We start from the raw sequence: 20410 nt of genomic DNA, 5'->3' as shown, positions 1-20410 counted from the left end.
TCCATTGGGAGGACGTCCCTCTCTACGACTCCCAACACCACCCTACTCTTTGACGTCAGTGCTGGTAGACCTAGACTGTGGATACCTTCTCCCATGAGCTAACAGGTGTTTGATTTCATTTGTGGCCTTTCCCATCCCTCGCGCCATTCTACTGAACAACTGCTGAAGACAAAGTTCATTTGGTATGGCATTACTAAGGATGTTAAGGATTGGGTCCGCGCTGTACTTCATGCCAAAATTCAAAAGTACATCGACACACAGATTCAGTAGTGGGAACCTTTCCTCAACCTCAGCGGTGCTTTGCTCACATTCATGTTGATATTGTAGGTCCCATACCCATATCCCAAGGACATCGTTACCTGTTTACTGTCATTGACTGCTCCACTTGTTGGCCTGAAGCCATTCCAATGGAAACTGCAACGTCCGCCCCTTATACATTTGTATTACTCCCAGGATGGATAGTTAGATTTGTTATCCTTGGGCATATTACTTGCGACAGGGGTGCCACTATCACCTCTCAATTGAAGACATTATTAGTGAATCGCCTGGGTATCACCCTTCATCAAACAACTGCATACAACCCTAGGCCCTCTTGGGACTAATGACCACTCCTAAAGACGTCCTGGAGGTCTCGGCAGCTGAAATGGTGTATGGTGTATGGTCGTCCCTGCCAATGTTTTTCCATTTGCAACCTCCTCCGACAATCTCCAGCGGCTGTGTCACGTTGTGGGAAAATTTACTCCATGCCACCAGACTTACAAGCCCCCTGCTAAGCAACACCCATCGACAGACCTGCACTCGGTAACACACGTTTTTCTGCACAAAAACACCAGCAAGCCACGTTAACACCCCCTTACATGGGCCATTCCTCGTGATCCGTCGTAGACTGAAACCGCTCATCCTGAACACGCAAGGCAAAGAAGACTGGGTCTCCATTGATCACCTAAAACCTGCATATCTCCTGCCAGATGACCCGCCTTCAGTATGCCTCTCCAGAGCATTGTGTACTATTTCACATGTATGTCTTTTTAAGATGGGGGAACCATGTACCGCACGCTTATCACATGCTCGTACACTGTAACAGTATTTCTGCTTTTTCATATATTGTCATTATCGCTCTCCTTTCGCACTGATAAATTATGAATGCCTGTATGTACTTGAATCAATCTGTTTGATTTTTTGTGACCTTTTTTCACGAAGTATCAATCTGTTTGAATTTTTGTGACCTTCGTTCACAAAAACTGTTTTGTTTTAAAAGCTCCATTTTTGTGGAAATACAGTCGGTTACATTCACTTCGCTTATCAGTTGATACCTAACTGGTGCCTCTACACAATATTCAAAATATGGTAGAATGAAAGAATTAAAAAAATTTATCAGGGTAGACTAATCACCATAAATATTGAAAGACTTAATAAACTATTTTTTTTTGTGTGGAATTAAAGAAGAAACAGTCCGAATACGCTTCTCAATAAGAAATTTGCAATCAAGAATCCTATTTAGAATTTTTTGATAATTTGTGTACAGCTAAAGAGATGTTATCAACGAAAAAGATTTAGATATTAAGGAGCCCTGTCTATAACCTATTTACAATCAGGTTTTTTCCTCTCTCTCTCTCTCTCTCTCTCTCTCTCTCTCTCTCTCTCTCTCTCTCTCTCTCTCTCTCTCTCTCTCTCTCTTCATGATTATTATTCAACAAAATCTACAATTAAGCAAAAGTGTACTTCGTGGCATTTACAATGATTTACATTATTGCTAATTAGGTCCAATCCCCACCAGAATTAGACCGGAAAGGATGAGATAGATGAAGGCGAGCTCTCACGTAGACACGTAAGTAGACGTTCCCGGGGCACTTATAATTCGCTAATTAACCTCGTTATTCAGAGGCAATGAATAAAACCCGAAGGAAGTTAAGTGGAGAGGTGTCTTAGGTCACCGGGCAAATTCCTACTCTTCTGGTTGGTATTGCACTGTATTTCCTTTATGAAATTACACGCGATGGATGAAATATTTCTGAAAAGATTGTTCATTGTGATTATTATGCGCCAGTAAAGAAAATAGACAAAGCAATATCGGAGTGAAATTTGAGAGATCTGAAATTGGTGAAGATATATGGAATGAAGGGAAACGAGGAAAAAAAAAACCGGTTGATTTTATATCACTTCTGAATGCTCAATTACCATTGCCCGGTCTTCCCTGGTCCTTATTTGGGTGAATGAAAACCAAGTCCTTATTTTATGAGTATAGTTTTGGAATATATCCCTGGGGATTAGTCGAATGAGTAATTTTGAAATGTTAAAAAACCACTTTTGCTTAACATTTCTGGTATTGATTCACAGACCTCCTTAAGTATTTGATGCAACGGAATAGAAAATAAGTTTATTAAATCCAAATGGCTTTTTGAATCAGACATCAGATTTATTTATATTTATACACCTTTTATAAATGAGCAGAGCTTGAGTATTTGATGGAAGGGAGACGCAAATATGAAGATTTGTGAATTTATTCCCTTGGTAAGAGACACTGTATCGTATAGTATGCAATGTATTTGGTATTGTCAGGACATCCATATTTTAAGGGAACTGCTAAACTTGTCTTATGAAATTGAGCGTTGATCAAGGAATCCGTAAAAAACTTGATCTTTGATATGGCGTTTTAAACTACAAAGGTGTTGGCAGATTTTGAAACTGTTCTCTATATTTGGTACTTAACCCTCATGGGAACAAAACGAGTAAATCAGACAATCAATCGTTGATATATACCAGATAATAACTGGATCATTATGGATATCCTGCATCTTCCTTAAACAGACAGATCTTGAAACTCTTTCTACCTTTCTCAATGACGAGAAAATAAACCAGACTCCCTTTCAGAGAAGACCTTGAGCTAAAACTAAGTGGAAACACTAGTTCTAATAAAAGATATATCCCTGGACAAGTTTAAACTAGCACACGAATGAGTCATTATAATTGTCTATCCAATTATTTCGCCGTTATACTTAACAAGTGAAATAAAATAACCATCCGAGGGAATTATCACAAAAACCTTAATTGTCCTCATCTGTATCCAGGACACGACAGGAACATAAATGAACAGATGACCTACAAATGAAGGTCAAACCTCATGTCTTGTTTAGTATGGAAAAAAATTACATGATTTCCCTTGGCTTAATTGCTCTTGTTAAGTATAACGGCGAAATAATTGGATAGACAATTATAATGACTCATTCGGGTGTTAGTTTAAACTTGTCCAGGGATATATCTTTTATTAATTGTTACATGATGCTTAATGAGGCAGGTTTTACTGAAACACTTCTCGGAAAGTTCTCATGCCTTAATTACACTAAATATTATTTTGTCATTGAGGTTTACGATTTCGAGCTTAGTCTACATAGCAATTTTCCCTTTATTGATTTCTATAAATTCTGCATTTCAACATGCTGTATAATTGTAAGCACATCGGATCTGATCTTCCTTTAGTAAACTATTCTTTTGTATGTTTATCTTGGCATTTATTTTTCCACGCCAAGAAATCTTGCAGAAATTTAAAAATCTTAGTCATGCTTTATTTTAGTACGATACGAAAGACATGTATACTTGCAGTAATCAAATTCATCCTTTTCTTCAATAAAGTGATCTATTATGCACCCAGTGTACTCAGTTTTCAGTAATAACTGATAATAAATTTATAGTTTTCTCAGAGCTAGCAAGTGATCGCGATTACCAGGTTGCTACAGGCTTAAGGATAAAGCCTACCTGACACTTGCGCGCATTTTTGCCACGCACTGGGGTTTTTCCCGCACTGTTCACGACCAGTTCACTCCAGTTCGCGCATCGTTCACGACAAGTTCTCGCGACGTTCACGCCATGGCACGAATTGGCACGCCTAGTTCACGAGAAGTTCACGACACGTTCACGCGAGTTCGCACATCATTCCGCATCGTTCACGCATCGTTCACGCCAGTTCACGCCAGTTCACGAATTGGCCACTCCATATAAAAACGGGGCTTCTCCAACCCGAGGACATTCTTGGATTGGCTTCGGAAGAGACAACAAAGTTTTTTGTCAGAGACACCATTGCATTGAGGAGAAGAAACGTATCTTTTTCGTTTGTATTTTTTGTTGCCCTTTATTTTTGTTTCAATAAGAAAGCATTTGATTTACATATAAATAGCAGACATAAAATATGTACAAGTATTAAGAAAGCATTTTATTTTAACATTAAAAGCAGCAAACATGAAAAGATTTTAGGCTGTTGATTTTAAGGTAATAGAGAAAAAAGTGTGTTGAAATAAGAAATCATTTTATTTTTACATTAAAACAGCAAACAGAAAAAAATTGTTTTGCTCTTCATTTTAAGGTAATAAAGAAGAACAAGTATGTTGATGAAATAAAACATCATTTTATTTTTACATTCAAACAGCAAACTTAAAAATTTCTTGGGTTTATTTTTCAGTTCATTTTTATTTAAAACAAAAGTTTTGGCTCTTGATTGGTAATAGAGGAAAATAAGTGTGTGCATGAAATAAGACATAATTTTATTTTTACATTCAAACAGCAAATATAAACAATTATTAGGTTTATATTTTTCTTTCCTTTTCATTAATTTTTTCGTTTCCTTTTTGTTTCTCTTCATTATAAAGATATAGAAATAGTTTGAAATAAGATATAATTTCTTTTTCACATTAAAACAGCAAATATAAAAATTTATTAGGTCTATTTTTCTTTCCTTTTCATTAATTTTTTCGTTTCCTTTTTGTTTCTCTTCATTATAAAGTTATAGAAATAGTTTGAAATAAGATATAATTTTTTTTTCACATTAAAACAGCAAATATAAAAATTTATTAGGTTTATTTTTCATTCCTTTTCATTAATTTTTTCGTTTCCTTTTTGTTTCTCTTCATTATAAAGTTCACGCCACTTCCCGCATCGTTCACTCCAGTTCACGCCAGTTCCTGCACTGTTCACTCCAGTTCACTCCAGTTCGCGCATCGTTCACGACTATTTTATGACTATGCCAATGCGTGCCACAAACTTTAAACATTTCAAAGTTCTGGACACGCATGGCACGCACTGGCACGCGAGTTCCAGCACTGTTCTCAACATTTTCATGACTCGTTCACGCGAGTTCGCGCATCAATGCGTGCCAGTGCGTGCCACGAATGCGTGCAAGTGTCAGGTACCCTTAAGACACTGATTGGTGGAATAGAATAGTGTTGCATCGGGCCAATTATGGTGACTGGCCTAAATATCTGAGAAGATAGAAACTTGGTAGGCAACAAACCATCCCTTGTAAATCCTCACAGAAATTTGGTAGACAACAAACTAGTTTTTGTAAGTTCTCAAAAAAACTTGGTAGGTGACAAACCAGCCTTTGCAAATACTCACAAAACTTAGTGGCAACAAACCAGCCTGTGCAAATGCTAACAGAAACTTGGCAGGCAACAAACCAGCCTTTGCAAATTCTCACAGAAACTTGGTAGGTACCAAACCAGCCTTTGCAAATCCTCTCAGAAAGTTGGTAGTTGACAAACCAGCCTCTGTCAATCCTCACAGAAACTTTGGATGCAGCAAACCAGACTTTGCAAAAGCGCACAGAAACTTGGCAGGCAACAAACCAGCTTTTGTAAATCGTCACAGAAACTTGATAGGCGACAAACCATCATTTGTGAATCCTCACAGAAACTTGATAGGCGACATACCATCCTTTGTGAATCCTCATAGAAACTTGGTATGCTACAAACCAGACTTTGTGGATCCTCCCAGATATTGGGTTAATGGTTAATGGTTAATGCACAGAATCAAAGATGATTATTATCATGATAAATTAGGTAAATTCTGATAAATGTTAGGGTATGAATAGCATTGTGTGTTTCTATAATTTACTAGAGGATAGAGGAAACACACAAAATTTTAGATTCTGTATTTTGAAAGTGAGAATTAACGTGCACTTTCCTCCTCTCCAATTCTACAAGGCGGCTTTCTATCTTCGTCTTCTGTGACCTGTCTCTACCGTCTGCCCTCTCTCTTTCTTTTAGTTCTTGGAGCTTATAACTGAATGGCAGAAGAGAATATCCCCTGCCTTGCTTGAATGTTTCTTCTATTCCATTGCTGGATGTAGATTATTCCAGAGTCGCTGACTCTGTTACATGGAGGGATTCTGTTCATTTCTGAAGACAGAATGTTGTAGTTGAACTCCAGACTCCCATGGGGGGGGGGGGGTGTCCAATAAGGCCGGAAAGGTGTCTCTAACAGGAATACTGGCTGGAGAGGACAGACCGATGTGAAGAGCTTCCTACCTTTATATGGAAGATTTCAAGGTATGACAACCGAGATGGCTGCCTGTGATGTTTAGATTTCCGTTGACACTTCACATGCTTGGACTTCTGGGGACAATATCATTCGAAAGAATTCTGATTTTTATGAAGAGCTGAGTCACCTATTATTTAAACAACCTCCTTAGTAGCAGACAACCAGACTTTGTGGGACCTCACAAAAACTTTGTAGGCGACAAACCAGCCTTTACAAATACTCATAGAAACTTGATATAAGACAAACAGCCTTTGCAAATCCTCAAAGACTAACCAGCCTTTGTGATTTCTCACCGAGATGGCTGCCTGTGATGTTTAGATTTCCATTGACACTGTTCACATGCTTGGACTTCTGGGGACACTTTCATTCGAAAGAATTCTGATTTTTATGAAGAGCTGAGTCACCTATTATTTAAACAACCTCCTTAGTAGCAGACAACCAGACTTTGTGGGACCTGTTACGATCCCGTAATAGTTTGTAAGAAATAATTCTTTCCAAAACTACTGCTTTGGGTTATTTCATATTCTTCAAATACCACAGTTCCCTAATCATATGTCAATATTACTGTTAAAGCAGGTGACGTTGGAGGCGTAAGGTGTACTTCAGGGGAGACACGGAACTCTGCAGTAGACGAGAGTGGACGTTCGAATAGTTGTGCGTTGCGAGTGTGATTTTGGCTATACTTTGGTGATCGTCTTGGGAATTGTGCATCTTTGGCTACGAAGGTAGAGAATTTATGGTGAAAGCGCGCTTTGTGGAAGCTGAATGCTTCAATGGACTTGCACAGCATATGTTCCCGGACGATGTAGTTATGAGGATTCACCTCAACGAGGAAGTTAGCCCTGTTGTTGACTGTTTGTAGCAACCATGTGTTTTGTCCCTCTTGCAGATGTTCCCGTGGGGTGTCCCCCTGATCATTTGGATCAGTATTATTAATTACATAATACTTGCCTCACCTCCGTTTAAGAAACTGTAACTCTCAGAATTTCATTAACTATTGTAACTTTCAATTGGATTGTTTGTAACTTTTTCATTACTTCCTTTATACGTTTATGAGTTTTTCTTTTGTTAATAATTATTGTAAAAAATGTTTTCGTATGTTTTATTATTCCACTCTAATGTTTCTGCTGAAGATCATTATCATTAAAGCTCAAGCTATATATGTATAAAGTGATAAAAGGACAATAAATTAAATATGTTATGTTCCGGAATCTGGCGGCAATAAACTTTTGAAGTATTTAAGAATTGGTCCGTAAAATATTTTTAGCATCTTCAGCGGGATCTTCAGCAGTGTCATTGGGTTGGATTGTGTAATTAATGGTAAAAACATGGAAATTTAAACTAATGACGATGCCACTCGTTTTCTTAGTAGAGACAATTGGTGTAGTAAATTGTTTACTATTAAAAAGTCGGAACTGCTGGTTGTGTCGGATTATTTAGAGTTGGATTTTACGGCTAGTAGTACTAATGATGACATAAGGAAAGGTATTATAGCGCATCTTGTTCCGGATGCAGTGGACGTTGACTTCAAGCTTTTGGAGGAAGAAATCGACGAAGACTGTGAGGTAGTGAAGCTTCGACTGAAACTGGATTTGAAAAAACTTGAGTTTGAAGATGAACAGAAGCGGCGTGAACATGAACTTAGTATGAAGCAGTTAGAAAATGAACAGCAGAAACGTGATCATGAGTTGGAATTGGCCAGGCTGAGGGGTTCCCAACCTCCCATTTCTGGTAATGAAGATTCCCGTATGTTGAAGTACGTACCAAAGTTTGACGAGAGTTACGTCGTAGAATTTTTCATAGCTTTTGAGAAGGTAGCGGCAAATTTCAATTGGAGTGAGGATAGGTAGGCATTCATGGCTCAGACTGCTTTCTCCGGGAAAGCTCTAAAGGCTTGGGCTTCTCTGTCGTTAGAAGATAGTAAAGATTATGCTAAAGTGAAAGAAGCCATTTTAAGGATTTATGAGATGGTTCCTGAAGCCTACAGAGTAAAGTTTCGTGACAGTCGAAAATCCTCCAATCAAACTTTCGTGGAGTTTGCTCGTGAAATGGAGGAACATTTTGAAAATTTGTTGAGATCCAGCGATGTCAAGAGTGAGTATGCTAAATTGTGTCAGTTAATGTTATTGGAAAATTTTAAGCACAATTTGCCTCAAGACCTTTGCATTTTCTTATAGGAAAAGAAAATTTACAATTTAGCGAGTGCTGTTCGGTTAGCTGATGGGTATGTGATAACGCACAGTAGTTATTCTAAGCCTGCTGCTAAAGGTAAATATAATGCTTGTAAAATTGAAATATATCCAGCAGTTCAATAATAAAAATTGTAGACTTACCCGCTGGGCAACGTTTTTGCAGGATTATAATTTGGAAGTTATTCACATTCCTGGCAGAGATAACAATATACCAGATGCCCTGTCTAGAGTGTAATGATGTTATTCCGCATGTTTGCTTTGTATATGTAATTAATCTGCTTGCTTTTCTATTGGAAATTTTGTAAGGTTCCCTATGTTTTGTTTAGTCTGTAGATTGTATACTTTACTTGACTATTGTAAAGGAATTATTGTGTGCAACTTTGTTTTTCTTTGTGGAGATAAAGTTTGGAAAAAAATATGCAGGTTATATTGCTACTAAGATTATTTTGCTTGCTAGCATTCACTTTAATAAAATCAATGTAATTTTTTGTTAAGGGTGGGGGTGTTACGATCCCGTAATAGTTTGTAAGAAATAATTCTTTCCAAAACTACTGCTTTGGGTTATTTCATATTCTTCAAATACCATAGTTCCCTAATCATATGTCAATATTACTGTTACAGCAGGTGACGTTGGAGGCGTGAGGTGTACTTCAGGCGGGACAGGGAACTCTGCACTAGACGAGAATGGACGTTCGAATGGTTGTGCGTTGCGAGTGTGATTTTGGCTATACTTTGGTGATCGTCCTGGGAATTGTGCATCGTTGGCTACGAAGGTAGCGAATTTATGGTGAAAGCGCATTTTGTGGAAGCTGAATGCTTCAATGGACTTGCACGGCATATGTTCCCGGACGATGTAGTTATGAGGATTCGCCTCAACGAGGAAGTTAGCCCTGTTGTTGACTGTTGGTAGCAACCATGTGTTTTGTCCCTCTTGCATATGTTCCCGTGGGGTGTCCCCCTGATCATTTGGATCAGTATTATTAATTACATAATACTTGCCTCACCTCCGTTTAAGAAACTGTAACTCTCAGAATTTCATTAACTATTGTAACTTTCAATTGGATTGTTTGTAACTTTTTTTTCATTACTTCCTTTATACGTTTATGGGTTTTTCTTTTGTTAATAATTATTTAAAAATATGTTTTCGTATGTTTTATTATTCCACTCTAATGTTTCTGCTGAAGATCATTATTATTAAAGCTCAAGCTATATATGTATAAAGTGATAAAAGGACAATAAATTAAATATGTTATGTGCCGGAATCTGGCGGCAATAAACTTTTGAAGTATTTAAGAATTGGTCCGTAACAGGACCTCACAGAAACTTTGTAGGCGATAAACCAGCCTTCACAAATACTCAGAAACTTGATATAAGAAAAACAGCCTTTGCAAATCCTCACAGACTAACTAGCCTTTGAGAATTCTCACAAAAACTTGGTAAACGACAAACCAGCCTTTGCAAAGCCTCACAAAACTTAGTAGGCAACACACCAGCTTGTGCAAATTATCACAGAAACTTGGTAGGGGACAAACCAGCCTTTGCAAATCCTCAAAGAAACTTAGCATGTCACAAACCAGCCTTTGCAAATGCTCACAGAAACTTGGTAGGTGACAAACCAGGCATTGGAATTCCTCACAGAACTTGAAAATCCTCACAGGAACTTGGTAGGTGACAAAAAATCCTCACAGAAACCTTGTATGTGACAACCCAACCTTTCCGGAACCTCACAGAGAAACAATCCTTTACACATCTTTACAGAAACTGAATAGTCAACAAACCAGGTTTCGCAAATCCTCACAGAAACTTGGTAAGTGACAAACCATCCTTTGTGAATCCTCACGGAAACTTTGTATGCAACAAACCAGCCTTTGTGGATCCTCACAGAAGTTGGGTAGACGACAAACCAGCCTTTGTGGTTCCTTATAGAAACTTCGTAGCCGACAAACCATCCTTTGGTGTTCTTCACTGAAAGCTGGTAGGGGACAAACCAGCCTTTGCAAATTCTCAAAATACTTGGCAGGCGACAAACCACCCTTTGCAAATGCTCACAGAAACTTGGTAGGTGACAAACCAGCTTTGGAAATCTTCACAAAACTGGAAAATCCTCACAGAAACTTGGTAAGTGACCAAAAAATCCTCACAGAAACCTGGTATGCGACAAACCAGACTTTGCGAAACCTCACAGAAATTTGGCAGGCGAGAACCAATCCTTTACAAATCCTTACAGAACCTTGATAGGTAACAAATCAGGTTTTGCAAATCCTCACAGAAACTTGGTAGGCGACAAACCATCCTTTATGAATCCTCACAGAATCTTTGTATGCAACAAACCAGCCTTTGTGGATCCTCTCAGAAATTGGGTAGACGACAAACCAGCCTTTGTGAATCCTTATAGAAACTTGGTAAGCAACAAAACTGCCTTTGCAAATCCTCACAGAAACTTGATAGAAGACAAACTAGCCTGTGCAAACAAACTAGCCTGTGCAAATCCTCACAAAAACTTGATAGAAGACAAACTAGCCTTTGCAAATCCTCTTAGACACTTGGTAAAAGACAAACCACCCTCTGCAAATCCTCAGAGAACCTTGGTAGAAGACAAACCACCCTTTGCAAATCCTCACAGGAACACAGGAACTTGGTAGGTGACAAACCAGTCTTTGCAAATCCTCACAGATATGATATAATTTTTGTGAATCCTCACAGAAATTTGGTAGGTAGCAAACCAGCCTTTGCAAATCCTTGCAGAAACTTGGTAGGCAACAAACCAGTCTTTGCGAATCCCCACAGAAACTAGGTAGGCAACAAACTATCCTTTGTGAATCCTCACAGATATTGTGAGGCCTCCTATGATTAATTCTGATTAATTGTTGGCTTTTTAAAGTAAATTATTTCATCAAAGTTAAGAGTTAATGCATAGAATCTTAGTTGATTATTGTTACAATAATTTAGGTAAATTCTCAGAAATTTAGTGTATGAATAGAACTGTGTATTTTTATAATTAACCAGAGGATAGAGGAAACACACAAAATTGAAGATTCTGGATTTTGAAAGTGAAAATTCCTGTACACTTTCCTCCTCTCCAAATCTACAATACCGCTTTCTATCTTCGTCTTCTGTGACGTGTCTCTACGTCTGTTCTCTTCCTTCCTTTTAGTTCTTAAAGCTTATAACTGAATGGCAGAAGACAGAACATCAACTGCCTTCCTTGAATAGTTCTTCTATTCCATAGCTGGATGGCGACTATTCCAGAGTCGCAGAGTCTGTTACTTAGGGGGATTCTATCCATTTCTAAAGACAGAATGATGTAGACGAACTCCAGACCCCTAAGGAGGGAGGGGGGTGGTGTCCAATAAGGTCAGAGAGGCCTCTCTAGCAGGAATACTGGCTGGACAGGACTGACTGATGTGAAGACCTTCCTACCTTTATGTGGTAGATTTCAAGATACGCCAACCGAGATGGCTGCCTGTGACGTGTATACTTTCGGTGACACTTTTCACGTACTTTGACTTCCTACGACACTTTCCTTCGAAAGGAATTGTGATTTTTATCAACAGCTGTCACTTATTATTTAAGCAACATCCTTAGTAGTGGACAAACCGACCTTTGTGGGACCCCACACAAACTTGGTACACGATGAACCAGCCTTTACAAATCCTCACGTAAACTTGGTTGGAAAAACCATCCTTTGTGAATTCTCACAAGGTGACAAACCAGCCTTTGCAAATCCTCACGAAACTCGGCAGGTGACAAATCAGCCTTTGCAAATTTGATTAAAAACTGAGGTTGCAACAAACCAGCCTTTGGAAATCCTCACAGAAACTCTGTTGGTGGAAAACCAGCCTTTGCAAATCCTCGGAGAAACTTGGTAGACAACAACCCAGCTTATACGAATCCTGATAGAAACTGGCTTGTCGACAAACCAGCTGTTACGAATACTCATAGAACCTTGGTGGGTGACAAACGAGCCTTTGCTAATCCTCACAGAAACTGGGTAGGCGACAAATCAGCCTTTGCAAATCCTCGCAGAAAATTGATATGCGACAAACCATCCTTTGCGAATCTTCACAGAGACTTGATATGCGACAAACCAGTCTCTGCCAATCTTAGCAGAATCTTGGTTGTCGAAAAATCAGCCTTTGCAGATACTCACAGAAACTTAGTAGGCAACAAACCAGCTTCTGCGAATAGTCACAGAAACTTTATATAAGACTAACAGACTGCAAATCATCACAAAAACTTGGCAGTAGAAAAAATGAGCCTTTGCAAATCCTCACAGAAACTTCATAAGCGACAAACCAGCCTTTGCGAATCCTCACAGAAACCTATTCTGCGATCCAATCATTGCAAATCCTCTCAGAAACTTGGTGGACAACAAACCAACCTTTGCCAATCCTCACAGAAACTTATTAGCCGACACACCAGCCTTTACAAATCATTACAGAAACTTGGTAGTTGACCAACCAGCCTTTACAAATCTTCACAGAAACCTAGTAGGTGACAAACCAGCCTTTGCAAATCCCTACAGAAACATGGTAGGGGACAAACCAGCTTTTGCGAATCCTTACAGAAATCTGGTAGGGGATAAACTAGCAGTAGCATATATTCACAGAAAATTGGTGGGGGAAAAATCAGCCTTTGTGGATCTTCACAGAAATTTGCTAGGGGACAAACCAGCCTTTATAAATCTTCACATAAACTTAGTACGGGACAAATCAGCCTTTGCAAATCATCATGGAAACTTGGCAGGGGATAAATAGCCTTTACAAATCCTCACAAACTGTGTAGGCAACAAACCAGCTTTAGTAAATCCCGACAGAAACTTGGTAGACGATAAACTAGCCTTTGCAAATCCTCAAAGAAACTCAGTTCGGGAGAAACCAGCCTTTGCAAATCCTCATAGAAAATTGGTAGGTGACAAATCAGCCTATGCAAATCCTCACTGAAACTTCATATGAGACAAACCATCCTTTGGAAATCATCACAGAAACTTGGTAGATGACAAACTAGCCTTTGCAGATCCTCAAAGAAACTAGGTAGGCGACGAACTAGCCTTTGCAAATCCTCACAAAAACTTGGTAGGGGACATTGGCCTTTAGAAATCCTCACAAAAACTTGGTAGGGGATAAACCAGCCTTTGCAAATCCTCGCAGAAACTTGGTAGATGACAAACCAGCCTTTGTAATTCATCACAAATACTTGGTATGCCACCAATTAGCCTTTACAAATACTCAAAAACTTGGTAGCGGACAAATTGGCCTTTGCAAATCATCACAGAAACTTGGTACGGGACAAACCAGCCTTTGCAAATCCTCACGTAAACTTGGTAGGGGACAAACCAGCCTTTGCAAATTCTCACAGAAACTTGGTAGGCAACAAGCCAGCATTTGCAAATCATAATGATAACTTGGCAATCAACAAACCAGCCTTTGCAAATCCTCACAGAAAATTCTTAGGGGAGAAAACAGCCTTTGCAAATCCTCACAGAAACATGGTAGGCGACAAACTACCTTTACTGAATCATCACAGAAACATGGTAGTAAACAAACCAGCCTTTGCAAATCCTCACAGAAAATTGGTAGAGGACAAAACAATATTTGCAAATCCTCGCAGAAACTTGGTAGGTGACAAGACAACCTTTGCAAATCCTCACACAAACTTCGTAGGCGACAAACCAGCCTTTGCAAATCCTCACAGAAACTTGGTAGACGACAAACCAACCTTTGCAAATCCTCCCAGAAACTTGGTAGGTGACATACCACCCTTTGCAATTGCTCACAGAAATTTAGTAGACGACATACCATCCTTTGCAATACCTCACAGAAACTTGGTAAATGAAAAACCAGTCTTTGCAAACCCTCAAATAAACTTGGTAGGGGACAAACCAACCTTTGATATCCTCACAGAAACATGGTATAGGACAAAACAGGCTTTGCGAATTCTCAAAGAAACTTATATAGGACATACCGGCCTTTGCAAATCCTTACAGAACCTCTGTAGGGGACAAACCAATCTTTGCAAATCCACACAGAAACTTTGTAGGCGACAAATCAGGCTTTGCAAATCCTCACCAAAACAAAAACTTGGTAGGCGACAAAGCAGCCTTTACAAAATCTAACGATAACTTGGTAAGCGACAAACCAGCCTTTGCAAATTCTCACAGAAACTTAATAGGTGACAAACCAGCTTTTGCAAATCCTTTCAGAAACTTGTTAGAGTAAAAACCAGCCTTTGCAAATCCTCACAGAAACTTGGTAGTCGACAAACCATTATTTGCAAACCTTCATAGAAACTTAGTGGGCAACAAACTAGCCTTTGCAATTTCTTACAGAAACTTGGTAGGCGAGAAACCAGCCTTTTCAAATCCTCACAGAAACTTTGTAAGGTACAAACTAGCCTTTGCATATCATCACAGAATCTTCTTAGAGGACAAACCAGCCTTTTGAAATACACAGAGAAACTTTTTAGGGGACAAAACAGTCTTTGAAAAATCCTCAGAGAAACTTAGTAGGGGACAAACAAGCTCTTGGAAATACTCACAGAAACTGGTAGGGTACAAACCAGCCTTTGCAAATCCTCACAGAAACTTGGTAGGGGACAAATTGGCCTTTGCAAATCCTTATAGAAACTTGGTAGGGGACAAACCATCCTTGGTAAATCCTCATAGAAAATTTGTGAGTGACAAATCAGCCTTTGAAAATCCTCACAAAAACTTGGTATAAGACAAACTAGCCGTTGTATATTTTCGCAGAAACTTGGTGTGTGACAAACCAGCCTTTGCAAATCATCACAGAAACATGGTAGGGGACAAATCAGCCTTTGCAAATCCCCACAGAAACTTGGTAGTGGTCAAACCAGCCTGAAATGCCCACAGAAACTTGGTAGGAACAAACTAGGCTTTCAAAAATCCTCGCAGAAACTAGGTAGGTGACTAAGTAGCCTTTTCAAACCCTTACAGAAACTTGGTAGGGGACAAATGTGACAAATCAGCCTTTGCAAATCCTCACAGAAACTTGGTAGAGGACTAACCAGTCTTTGTAAATGCTCACAGAAACTTGGTATGACAAACCAATATACACAAGTCATCACAGAAACTTGGTAGGTGACAAATCAGCCTTTGTGAATACTCACAGAAGCTTGGTAATGGACGAACTAGCCTTTGCAAATGCTCACAGAAACTTGGTGGGCGACAAGCCAGCCTTTGCAAATCCTAACAGTAACTTGGTAGGCGACAAACCAGCCTTTGCAAAGTCTAACAGAAACTTTGTAAGGTACAAACTAGCCTTTGCATATCATCACAGAATCTTCTTAGGGGACAAACCAGCCTTTTGAAATACACAGAGAAACTTTTTAGGGGACAAAACAGTCTTTGAAAAATCCTCAGAGAAACTTAGTAGGGGACAAACAAGCTCTTGGAAATACTCACAGAAACTGGTAGGGTACAAACCAGCCTTTGCAAATCCTCACAGAAACTTGGTAGGGGACAAATTGGCCTTTGCAAATCCTTATAGAAACTTGGTAGGGGACAAACCATCCTTGGTAAATCCTCATAGAAAATTTGTGAGTGACAAATCAGCCTTTGAAAATCATCAAAAAAATTGGTATAAGACAAACCAGCCGTTGCATATTTTTGCAGAAACTTGGTGTGTGACAAACCAGCCTTTGCAAATCATCACAGAAACATGGTAGGGGACAAATCAGCCTTTGCAAATCCCCACAGAAACTTGGTAGTGGTCAAACCAGCCTGAAATGCCCACAGAAACTTGGTAGGAACAAACTAGGCTTTCAAAAATCCTCGCAGAAACTAGGTAGGTGACTAAGTAGCCTTTTCAAACCCTTACAGAAACTTGGTAGGGGACAAATGTGACAAATCAGCCTTTGCAAATCCTCACAGAAACTTGGTAGAGGACTAACCAGAGTCTGTAATTGCTTACAGAAACTTGGTATGACAAACCGCCCTTCGCTAATCAACACAGAAACTTGGTAGGTGACAAATCAGCCTTTGTGAATACTCACAGAAACTTGGTAATGGACGAACTAGCCTTTGCAAATGCTCACAGAATCTTGGTAGGCGACAAGCCAGCCTTTGCAAATCCTAACAGTAACTTGGTAGGCGACAAACCAGCCTTTACAAATCCTCCAAGAAACTTGGTTAGGGACAAACCAGCCTTTGCAAATCATCACTGAACCTGGTAGGCCACAAACCAGCTTTACCGAATCATCACAGAAACTCGGTAGGTGACAAACCAGCTTTTGCAAATCCTCACAGAAACTTGGTCGGGGACAAACCAGCCTTTGAAAATCTTCACAGAAAATTTTTAGGGTACAAAGAGGCTTTTGCAAATCCTCACAGAAACTTAGTGGTGGACAAACCAGCCTTTGCTAATCCTCACAGAAATTTGTTAGGCAACAAGCCAACCTTTTGCATATCCTCCTCGCAGAAACTTGGTGGCGGATGAAACAGCCTTTGCAAATATTCACAGAAACTTATAGACGATAAACCAGATTTTGCAATTCCTCACAGAAACTTGGCAGGCGAGAAACCACCATTTGCAATTCCTCATAGAAACTTGGTAGGCGACAAACCAGCATTTGCAAATCCTCATAGAAACTTGGAAAGGGACAAACCAGCCTTTGCAAATCCTCATAGAAACTTGCTTAGGGACAAACCAGCCTTTTGGAAATCGTCACCTAAACTTGGTTAGGGACAAACCAGCCTTTGCAAATCTTCACAGAAACTTGGTAAAGGATAAACCAGTCTTTGCAAATCCTCACTGAAACTTGGTAGGGGACAAACAAGCCTTTGGAAATCATCACAGATACTTGGTAAGGGACAAACCAGACTTTGGAAATCCTCATAGAAACTTGGTAGGCGACAAACCAGTTTTTATAAAGCCTCACAGAAACATGGTAGGGGACAAATCAGCCTTTGCAAATCCTCACAGAAACTTGGTAGTGATCAAACCAGCCTGAAATATCCACAGAAACTTGGTAAGGAACAAACAAGACTTTCAAAAATCCTCGCAGAAACTAGGTAGGCGACTAAGTAGCGCCTTTTCAAAGCCTCACAGAAACTTGGTATGGGACAAATGTGACAAATCAGCCTTTGCCAATCCTCACAGAAACTTGGTAGAGGACTAACCAGTCTTTGTAAATGCTCACAGAAACTTGGTATGACAAACCAATATACACAAGTCATCACAGAAACTTGGTAGGTGACAAATCAGCCTTTGTGAATACTCACAGAAGCTTGGTAATGGATGAACTAGCCTTTGCAAATGCTCACAGAAACTTGGTGGGCGACAAGCCAGCCTTTGCAAATCCTAACAGTAACTTGGTAGGTGACAAACCAGCCTTTGCAAAGTCTAACAGAAACTTTGTAAGGTACAAACTAGCCTTTGCATATCATCACAGAATCTTCTTAGGGGACAAACCAGCCTTTTGAAATACACAGAGAAACTTTTTAGGGGACAAAACAGTCTTTGAAAAATCCTCAGAGAAACTTAGTAGGGGACAAACAAGCTCTTGGAAATACTCACAGAAACTGGTAGGGTACAAACCAGCCTTTGCAAATCCTCACAGAAACTTGGTAGGGGACAAATTGGCCTTTGCAAATCCTTATAGAAACTTGGTAGGGGACAAACCATCCTTGGTAAATCCTCATAGAAAATTTGTGAGTGACAAATCAGCCTTTGAAAATCCTCACAAAAACTTGGTATAAGACAAACCAGCCGTTGCATATTTTCGCAGAAACTTGGTGTGTGACAAACCAGCCTTTGCAAATCATCACAGAAACATGGTAGGGGACAAATCAGCCTTTGCAAATCCCCACAGAAACTTGGTAGTGGTCAAACCAGCCTGAAATGCCCACAGAAACTTGGTAGGAACAAACTAGGCTTTCAAAAATCCTCGCAGAAACTAGGTAGGTGACTAAGTAGCCTTTTCAAACCCTTACAGAAACTTGGTAGGGGACAAATGTGACAAATCAGCCTTTGCAAATCCTCACAGAAACTTGGTAGAGGACTAACCAGAGTCTGTAAATGCTTACAGAAACTTGGTATGACAAACCACCTTTCGCTAATCAACACAGAAACTTGGTAGGTGACAAATCAGCCTTTGTGAATACTCACAGAAACTTGGTAATGGACGAACTAGCCTTTGCAAATGCTCACAGAATCTTGGTAGGCGACAAGCCAGCCTTTGCAAATCCTAACAGTAACTTGGTAGGCGACAAACCAGCCTTTACAAATCCTCCAAGAAACTTGGTTAGGGACAAACCAGCCTTTGCAAATCATCACTGAACCTGGTAGGCCACAAACCAGCTTTACCGAATCATCACAGAAACACGGTAGGTGACAAACCAGCTTTTGCAAATCCTCACAGAAACTTGTTCGTGGACAAACCAGCCTTTGAAAATCTTCACAGAAAAGTTTTAGGGTACAAAGAGGCTTTTGCAAATCCTCACAGAAACTTAGTGGTGGACAAACCAGCCTTTGCTAATCCTCACAGAAATTTGTTAGGCAACAAGCCAACCTTTTTGAACGTCTTCTGGCAAAACGTCTTAATAGGTTTGCTGAAGGTAATCATCTACTCCCTAGTTTGCAATTTGGTTTTCGTAAAGGCCTTGGAGCATGTGATGCCCTTCTTACAATATCCAATGCTGTACAGAAATCCCTTGATTGTGGTCGGGAAGTTCGTATGATTGGCCTTGATTTTAGTGCTGCCTTTGACCGTGTTAATCATGAGGCCCTTGTTTTCAAACTGAAACAGTTGGGAGTGGGTGGGTTGTTTCTTGTAGGGGACAAACCAGCCTCTGCAAATTCTCACAGAAACTTGGTAGGTGACAAACCAGCCTTTGCAAATTCTCACAGAAACTTGGTAGCCAAAATTTCCATAGAAGCTTGGTAGGCAACTAACCAGCCTTTTTAAATCCTTACAGAAATGTGGTAGGCAGCAAACCAGCTTTAGCGAAACCTCTCAGAAACCTTTTAGGGGACAAACTAGACTTTACAAATCCTTACAGAAACTTGGTAGGGGATAAACCAGCCTTTGCAAATCCCCGAAGAAACTTGGTAGGTGACAAACCAGCCTTTGCAAATTCTCACAGAATCTTGGTAGCTGACAAACAAGCTTTTGTAAATCCTCACAGAACCTAGGTAAGGGGAAAACCAGCTTTAGGAAATCCTCACAGAAACTTGGTAGGGGACAAACTAGCCCTTGCAAATCCTCACAGAAACTTGGTAGGGGACAAGCCAGCATTTGAAAATTCTCACAAAAACTTGGTACTTGACAAACTTGCTATTGCAAATCCTCACAGAAACTTGGCAGCTGATAAAGCAGCCTTTGCTAATCCTCACAGAATCTTGGTTGCTGACCAACCATTGTTTACAAATCCTCGCAGAAACTTGGTAGCTGACAAACCTCCCTTAGCAAATCCTCAGAGAAACTAGGTAATCGACAAAGTAGTCTTGGCAAATCCTCACAGAAACCTAGTAGTCGCCAAACGAGCCTTTTCTAAATCCTCACGTCTCAGGGGATCAAATTTGAGAATATGCTTTCGTGAATACTCAAGCAAATATAAAGATAGTGACCAGACTTTCAGACTAAGTTTGTGATAATATTAGCCAATGTTGTGACACTTTTCAACACTCCCGGATTTTCTGCTATCCTTTTGGTCCAACTATTATCTGTCTTTCTCATTATACGTCCTGTCTACGTCCTTTTCTTTCTCTTACTTGTTAGAATATCCTCTACTTTAGTTTGCTCTTGTATCCAAATTGTTCTTTTTTCTCTCTTAGTGTTATCTCCATCATTATTCTTTCCATAGATCTTTGATTTGTAACAAGTTTATGTTCTAATGCTTTAGTAAGGCGTCAAGTTTCTGACGCATAAGTTATTTCTAATCGGTTCAT

General features: G+C 39.6%; 1 protein-coding gene across 1 annotated transcript; it reads left to right on the top strand.

Annotated features, from left to right (window-relative positions):
* The first annotated feature begins 8165 nt into the window (after positions 1–8165).
* LOC137650819 (zinc finger protein 717-like) lies at positions 8166–19948 on the top strand. Its single transcript, XM_068383976.1, has 11 exons — positions 8166–8403; positions 10522–10619; positions 11205–11211; positions 12299–12660; positions 13717–14584; positions 15550–15714; positions 16435–16649; positions 16982–17198; positions 17663–17827; positions 18549–18763; positions 19655–19948. The coding sequence occupies exons 1-11, from the start codon at positions 8166–8168 to the stop codon at positions 19946–19948; spliced, it is 2844 nt and encodes a 947-aa protein (XP_068240077.1).
* The last annotated feature ends 462 nt before the right edge of the window (positions 19949–20410 follow it).

Source organism: Palaemon carinicauda, chromosome 12, assembly GCF_036898095.1.
Source record: "Palaemon carinicauda isolate YSFRI2023 chromosome 12, ASM3689809v2, whole genome shotgun sequence".
Taxonomy (NCBI): Eukaryota; Metazoa; Arthropoda; class Malacostraca; order Decapoda; family Palaemonidae; genus Palaemon; species Palaemon carinicauda.
The sequence above is the reverse complement of the archived record's forward strand: the minus strand, read 5'-3'. Positions and strand labels throughout refer to the sequence as shown.

Coding starts and splice junctions, on each gene's coding strand:
- LOC137650819 (XM_068383976.1), top strand. CDS start 8,166: ATGGCTCAGACTGCTTTCTCCGGGAAAGCTCTAAAGGCTTGGGCTTCT. Junction 16,650..16,981: donor CAAATCCTCCAAGAAACTTG/GTTAGGGACAAA, acceptor AAATATTCACAG/AAACTTATAGACGATAAACC. Junction 17,828..18,548: donor AGCCTTTGCAAATCCTAACA/GTAACTTGGTAG, acceptor AAATGCTTACAG/AAACTTGGTATGACAAACCA.